We start from the raw sequence: 7,636 nt of genomic DNA, 5'->3' as shown, positions 1-7,636 counted from the left end.
AAAATAAAGAGTTTACTGTGGGAGTACTACACTCAACCAACACCAGGGAAGGCAGTTTTTGTCAGAGTCCTTGTTATTTTCAATTTTGACATTAATTTTCATTTTTACACCAGACATATATATCGGTTCTCGGTCTACTTGATCTGTAATAATCGGTATCAGCATTGGCCTTGAAAAACACATATCGGTCGACCCCTAGTCGAACCTTCTACACCCGTGTTTTGTTCTCAGAGACACCCGGTAGGTAGCAAGTAACAAAACAGCATTAAACTTAACTAGAAGATAAAGTCCTTTTTGCAAAATCATAGACATGCATTTACAAATCAAGTATAACGGGAACACAGAATGATCTTGGAGAGAGCTTTACCGAGCTGACTGCTGTAACTGAACGCAGATGGATCTCAGATTTGGATCGGCTCTCTCTGACCAATATCCAATCCGAGAAAAATGGCACTATCGGAGCGATACCCGATATGAATATCGGATCGGCGCATCCCTACTATTTTGATGCCAAAATTTCAAATAAGAGAGGAAGTGACAAATATCGGTATCAGAATCGGCCAATAAGTGTTTGTTAAAATCGGTATCGGCCCCAAAAAATCCTATCGGTGCATCTCTAAATTAAATATAAAGTTATATAAATTAGAAACTGTTGCTGTATCAGAAATGTAAAGAGTAAAAACCAAACAAAGACTTCATAAGAATAAAAACTCTACAAAATGTCTTCCTTCAAAAAAAACAAAGTAAGGATCCCAGTAACTGCAGTCAAAATGTTTTACTGTAACTATGGCAATATTGTAATTCTATCAAGACCACTAACTTTTTATGACCCACATACATTGACCAATATCCAATGTCACAAAAGCAGACCAAAAGAAACCCTCTCACAACCTTTTAGTATAATCTCAAAAACAACAAACAGTGCCTATATAATGCTGTGAATTTATAAAAATGGGAAATATTTTGAGAAGCATTTGTATATAGACAAAAGCAAAAACAAACAGGGTTTTAAATGGTATCCTTGCTGTAAATATCACTTAATGCAAGGCTCAGATAAAACAAGATGAGGAACCCAAGCTTGCACCACATGAAAACTGTATGTCTGAGCTTCCTTTGCATGACAAATTATTTATTCATTATTTTGTAAGTGGCAAAATATATGATTCTTTGTGCCATTTCATTGCATTATTTTTCACTCTTCACTCCATCAAGAAATAAGAGCTCAGACTGCTCTCCCAGGCTCCTCTGAGGCTGATCCTGTCAACCAGTGATGTACCACTGTGCCATGCAACAAAGTGCACCACAGCACTTCCATATGAGGTGGCCCCAGAGGGGCCCATTGTGGCAGTGCCTCTTGACGCCAAGGTGGATACAGATTTTAGAAGATAGGGGATTATGGGGACTGTTTTAATTCCTTCCCCAAGGATTGCTATGTATATCTATGTTGAGCAGCTCTGCCATAAGCAATAGCATGACACTCAGCCAGAATGTGTGAGAATAACTGCAAATATCATTACAAATTCACCACACAAAATACGGTTCATTAAATGAAACAGTGTGTTATTAAAAAAAATGGCAACAATAATTCAAGTAACATCTGAGAGGCCAAAAAGGGCCTGTTTTAGTGAAATAAGTTTTTTGCATTTATTAATAGTAGACTCTCACTTTACATCATGGAGGAGGGTCACAATTGTGCACTGAGAATTTTTTCAAATTTTTTACAAAAAAACATTCATTTTTGTCAAACTTCAGCTGAATAAATTATTTGAATACAATTCTGAACAGATTATGTCAACTCTGACATACAGCTATTACTGGCAATTAGGGCTGTGCGATTATGGAAAAAAAAACCTATCGCAATTTCTTTGATCAATTTTGCGATTTAGATTTTAATCACGATTCTGACACATACAGACATGCTTTACAGTCATTAATGCATTCAGTGTGAATTTGAAACATATTTCCAAAAGAAAACCAATTAGAGCTTTATCAAAAAGCTGTAACATGTCTCTAGAACAGACATAAGGCAAAATAATCACTAAGTAAAGGTGTAACAAAATGTCTCTAGAATAGACATATGGCAGAGAAAATAAAAAAATCCCGTGTCCAGGGATTTTTTTTTTTGCCATGCATTGGTCATAGAGCTCTTTCTGGCGTTGCCTCAGATGTTGAACTAGATTTGTTGCACCAAGTTCACACGTTCTCCGTCTGCAGTGCGTATACAGTATGTGTATGCGGTGCAGAAGCAGCACAGACTCATTTTGCTTTCGCACAGGACGCGTTTGCAGTCCGCTCCTGATCCGTGGCTGTTTACCACAAACACAACATTTATCCATTATTTTGATTTCAAATCCAAACGTTGTTTCTGAACATGCTTTTATCACAGTACAGTAATACAATCTTTCATAGACATATTCACGTTTAAACTCAATAAATATAACTTTGTTTAACTACCACCACGAGTGCCATCTATTATTGCCTTGTTTATCTAAAAGTGCACTTTTCCTTGTTTTAAATCGAGCCAAAAAGCCATGTGTTGACTGTGAAACAGTAGACTTTAACTATATGCATTTATGGTGTAATTACTAAATTTCCGTGTCAATCCATGTTAATTTTTACCACGAATAATGTGCTGCCACTTTAATTCAGCGTGTGCAGCACAGCAGAAATAGACTCCGTGCGGAAACGATCAGACGCACCGCTCCTGCAGCGCACTGCCGGACCGTGATCGCGTGCAGTGTGAATGCTCCGATCCGTTAACATGGGCGCGGACAAAATACGCACCACAGACGGAGTGTGTGAACCTGGCATTACGTTTGTATGTCCGCCCGGTCTGTTCTGTTCTCGTGCTCCATTTAGGCGCGCTGCATTCTGATTGGTTAGGATAGCATACTGCGGGAGGTCAGGGGCGCGGAAAATCGTGCTATAAAGCGATTTAGAAATCGCGCAAGCTTAAATTACGATTTTATGACGATTTCGATTAATCACACAGCCCTAGTTCCATAACAGTAACTTTTTTACGCATTGCGTTGCGTCGCGTAAACATAAAACCATGTCTGCATTTGTGATCGGAGAAATGACAAACAACAAGCGCTACTTTACACTGCTCAAAACTCACATTTGAATCATCCGTGGCAAACCCTTAAAATGAAAACGTATGTACAGTCTGTGAGTCAGAACAGCCGGCATTGTAGTCTACTCTTCCAGGATCAAGAAACAGTCCTCCATAAAATGCACTGGACACATCTGAATATTTGAGTTGAAGTGTTCTGGAACAGTGTTGTAAATACAACTTAACCACTGATTTCTAGTCATGTCCTCTTTTGGAAGGCCAAACAAAGTAGTTTCACACGGCGGGCTTGCGGCAACCACATGTGACGACCCCGGGCTGGACTCCGGTTCATCCACGGTGAAAGCCGATCCAAGTTGATGTATTTCCTCAGCGACCAGCAATGGTTCAGCTCCAGGCATGACGAAGCGGATATCGTCCTCATTTGGAAGGCCACACAAAGTAGTTTCACTTTCACAACAAAACACACAGCATCTCCACAACATGGTGGCGGTGGCAACAACAATACTACAGCGAGAATAAAAGTTACGCCTTCTTTCTTTGCGTGAACATTTGGGTGGCGTTATGCAAATCTTCCCACATAGTGATGTAGATATGTGGGGGCGTGTTAGAACGAGCCATTTTAGGAGGGCGTGGCTGACTCTTAACTTTTATAAAGAATATCTCTTTGGATTTGAGACTTTAGTCTTCGCAACTTTACAGATCTTCTTTATGCACCAAGAGCTTGTAACACTCCAAAGAGAAAGGAAAACTTGAAATCGCATCATATGACCCCTTTAATGAGCCATTAAGACAAAAGGCATAGTATTTTCATACGTGGATGAAATATGAAGATAACTGCAACTGCAAAAGTAGTAACACTGCCTCTTATTTGTAAGGGTTTATTTTTCCAAACAGATGACGGAAGAGTACAGTGAAAGAGAAGATGCTGTGGAAAAAACACTGTGCAGTAGTTTGAGCCATGGTGATATTAATAATCCAGTCTCTTTTATTTCAGATGTCACTGATTTATGGGAGTCAACACCACATATGCCATACTCCCAGAGGGGGCACATTGAAAATGTTATTGGAAATGCAAAGGCTGGAATCTGATCCAGCTGGCTGTTCAAGAAAGCAAGAGCTGCTGACCACCTCCCTCTCAAAATGATGAGGCCAGCTTTCCCATTTCCAATCAAATAACAACATCTGCTTCGATAACAATGTCATAAATCACAACACAAAGACAACGAGGGGTTTGATAAACAGAAAAGGAAAAGCACCGATGGCATGTGGATGTGGTCGTTCTCACCTTCTTCAACAGAGCTAGAGATTATAAAACATTCTAAAATAGACATGTTAGACACGGTTAAGCGATAGTGACAGTTCATGTTGTGTATCAGTAGCCCATTGGGCCTGGATGTGCTGGGACAAACACACTCTACTGAAACTGCTAGCGGCGGGCTATTAGCCTCTTCAGTTAGTCAAACAATGGCTTCTACCAACTGAAATTTAGCGTTAAAACGAACATAAACAGCACCACTTACCTCTATACACTTCGGGAAACTATCCCTCTAGGACTTAAGCCCCTTTCCAGGGAACAATTTTCGTCGACAGAAGTAGAAAAGTATTGGGGAAGCGAATGAACGTCAGCGGAGGATTGTGCGAAACTGACAGTCACACAGACCCGAGAAGGAGGGAGTGAGGAGAGAGAGGCCCAGCGCTTTAGCCGCCCCGCTAACTGACGGATATTTCGACGATTGCGCATTAAATATATGAGGATACGCACGCGAGTTACAATATCACACGTTAAACGTCACGGCGAGCTGAACATACGGAGAGGACATTTTATTTAACAGTCAAATGTGGCACGAATTCCTCCCCGTTTGCCCTCGGGTGCGAGTCCCCATTCGTCCATTAGAGCGCTGCTATGTGTGTATGTGTATGTGAACCGCGCTGCTGCTGCGCGCGAGCGAGCGAGCGTTTCGACATTTTACGACATTCTCCCATCCTTGACGACTCTCGAGGACCACAACATTACCTAAAGGCTAGTTGAAATTTAGATCGTGAATAACCCATGAATGATCATAATCGCTGACTACTGACTCTTGTGAATCTATGTAGATTTTAGTGCGATTTGTGAGTCTTGACTGGTGTACGTTACTGTGTTGTATTAGGTAGTTGGTCGCCTCATGCTCTCTAGTGGCAGAATGCGGCAGCACCACTGATCTATATATATTCTCTATTATAGATCAGTGGGCAGCACTCATGTACATATGATGCAGCTACATTAACTAAAGGCGCTTGTCTGTTTTTATGGGTTTGTCGTTATAATTTTCTTACAAACAACACTACACAGAGTTAGCCTTTCTGTTAAAAGCAATAACGTTTGATAACGTTTAATAACGGTCCAATGATGAGGTGCCGATTTTTATTTATTTTTAAACCCTTAAACCGTGGGGATAATTTGTGTACGCTTTTCTCAGTCATTTACTATTAGATTCCCCATACTTTACCATTAACTATTATTATTCTGTATTTCAGTGTTTCCAATCTTGTGAATCCGCTCACCCACGATTCGTTCAGTGCATAGAGGTCCAGTCTATTTCTGAAGGTTACGCCAGTAGGGGGGCGTCAAGTGAATATTTCTGTGTGTTCTGAACCGAGTCAACATTTTGGAACGAGTTGTGTACTCGTAATCTACCAGAGAAGAAAAAAAGAAATATCAGAATGTATAACCACTTTTGATATCATCATCATCATTATGATTATTATTACAAATACAGATTCAGTACATTTTTGCTGTACATTATTAGCTACTAAATTTCTAATGTACGTTTTTTTTTAGTAGACTGTAATTATTTAATGTCTATATATGTCTATGATAAAACAACTCTCAATGTTTAACTCCATATAAATGTTTTTCTCTGGCTTTTGTTTTATTTATTTATTATTTAACCAACAACCTTGTTCAAATGCGGCTATACTTGTAATTCACAGCAGATTTCAATATTATTATTATCTTATTATCTTAAAATTTCTGCATCCACAAATTTGCAAGACTCCAGAAATAATGTTAAAGCATCATATACGCTTTCCTTCATGATGCCAACTACTTAGCCTGACTTACAAATAGTTTTAAATGCCGGTGTTCTGACGATTTGTGCACCTGGACACACCGAGCCGACTTCAAAGAACTAGCAGCGAATACTGTGCCAACCACTAGTATTGGCACCCTCGGTAAATATGAGCAAAGGCGGCTGTAAAAATAAATCTGCATCGTTTATCTTTCTGATCTTTCATTCAAAAAATTCTAACCTATCATAATGGAGTAAGTTCAGTGCCGTGTTTTGCAGAGCTGCACGTGAAACCGGAGATGAAGAATGACTGACAAGCGTCCCTTTCGTTTTCAACCAATCGAAGTCGAGTATTCCCCCGAGGCAGTGGCCAATCAGAAAGAGCGGAGCGGTATTTGAATCACCAGCAGGCCCTTTGTGTTTTACGGCTTGTTTTGAGTTGAGTTGAGTTGAGTTGAGTTGGACAGGGAGCACTAAGCGAAGCTAAACTGTCCTTTTTTAAAAACGTTTTTAAGGTTTTATTTAAGCAAGGGCCCTCGCAATTAGCATATTCGCCATGGAAATTCACGCTTTGGTGAGTATTTGATGCAGAAACATGTTTTTGATTTATCTGATAAAGTCTTGCTATGTGTAGCGTCAACCCCGCTTCAAGTAAGCTGGCTTAAATTGCTAAGAGCGGTGTTGAAGTGGCTTTTAGGAAGATTCCTTGAGTTTTTAATGACCTTTTCCCGTACAGCGCAATGCAAACAACCCTGTTTTTATCGGTGGCAAAGGCGGCCCTGTAAACGGCGCAGCGAGGAGGGCCGTGTTTGGCGAACTGTCCAACTTCAACGTTACCCACAAACCAGTTCAGACTAAGGTGCGTGTCTTTATTTACCACCATGCAACGTGTGCATTTGAACAGCATGTTGTTACATATTACTCTTTCCTCTCTGCTTTTCAGAAGGTTCAACCCGTGCTGCCTGTAAAACCAATTGCTGTTGTGCAACCCAAACGTGCCCAGGTACAGCACGAGATCCCCCAGCCTGCCCCAGCGTTGCCCCCTGCTCAAGCTGATGTGAGCATGAAGGAAGAGGAACTCTGTCAAGCCTTTTCCAACACACTCTTTCCAGTCGAAGACATCGATGAAGGGGACGCTGACATGCCACAGCTGTGTCCTGAATATGTGAAGGACATCTATGCGTATCTGCGAAGCCTTGAGGTACCTTACACTTAAAAAAAAAAAAAATGTAACATCTTTATTTGACCTTCATGCTTCCTACAGCTGCTGTCCTCTTGTTCCAGAGTCAGCAGTCTGTTCGTCCTCTCTACATGCGTGGCTATGATATCAATGCGCGGATGCGCGCGCTCCTGGTTGACTGGCTGATTCAGGTGCACTCCAGATTTCAGCTCCTGCAGGAAACCTTGTACATGACCGTAGCCATCCTTGATCGCTTTCTCCAGGTACGAGTTACCCAAAAGTTAATACAAAAGGAGTAGCTCTTTACAATAAGTTTCCATTTGTTAGTATTAG

The 7,636-nt window shown here is 40.7% G+C and overlaps 2 protein-coding genes across 5 annotated transcripts in view; one reads left to right on the top strand and one right to left on the bottom strand.

Moving 5' to 3' along the window:
- LOC107595081 (E3 ubiquitin-protein ligase Arkadia-like) overlaps nucleotides 1–5,005 on the bottom strand; it is a 72,879-nt gene extending 67,874 nt beyond the window's left edge. For all 4 annotated transcript variants that reach the window (XM_016285389.1, XM_016285391.1, XM_016285390.1 and 1 more), the window contains exon 1: nucleotides 4,594–5,005. The gene's annotated coding sequence lies outside the window, so the exon portion shown is untranslated. The remainder of the gene's footprint in view (nucleotides 1–4,593) is intronic.
- A 1,528-nt stretch (nucleotides 5,006–6,533) lies between these two features.
- LOC107595096 (G2/mitotic-specific cyclin-B2-like) lies at nucleotides 6,534–7,602 on the top strand. Its single transcript, XM_016285408.1, has 4 exons — nucleotides 6,534–6,697; nucleotides 6,860–6,982; nucleotides 7,067–7,324; nucleotides 7,408–7,602. Exons 1-4 carry the CDS (start codon nucleotides 6,680–6,682, stop codon nucleotides 7,600–7,602), a joined length of 594 nt encoding a protein of 197 aa, XP_016140894.1. The 5' UTR covers nucleotides 6,534–6,679.
- The last annotated feature ends 34 nt before the right edge of the window (nucleotides 7,603–7,636 follow it).

Source organism: Sinocyclocheilus grahami, unplaced genomic scaffold (genome assembly GCF_001515645.1).
Source record: "Sinocyclocheilus grahami isolate Dianchi unplaced genomic scaffold, SAMN03320097.WGS_v1.1 scaffold196.1, whole genome shotgun sequence".
NCBI classification, from domain to species: domain Eukaryota; kingdom Metazoa; phylum Chordata; class Actinopteri; order Cypriniformes; family Cyprinidae; genus Sinocyclocheilus; species Sinocyclocheilus grahami.
This window is presented reverse-complemented; position numbering and strand designations above follow the sequence as displayed.

Bases quoted from the DNA above. Each gene is read 5' to 3' on its own strand.
- LOC107595096 (XM_016285408.1), top strand. The intron at 6,983-7,066 runs GTGCGTGTCTTT...TCTGCTTTTCAG, and splicing joins ACAAACCAGTTCAGACTAAG to AAGGTTCAACCCGTGCTGCC. The intron at 7,325-7,407 runs GTACCTTACACT...CTCTTGTTCCAG, and splicing joins CGTATCTGCGAAGCCTTGAG to AGTCAGCAGTCTGTTCGTCC.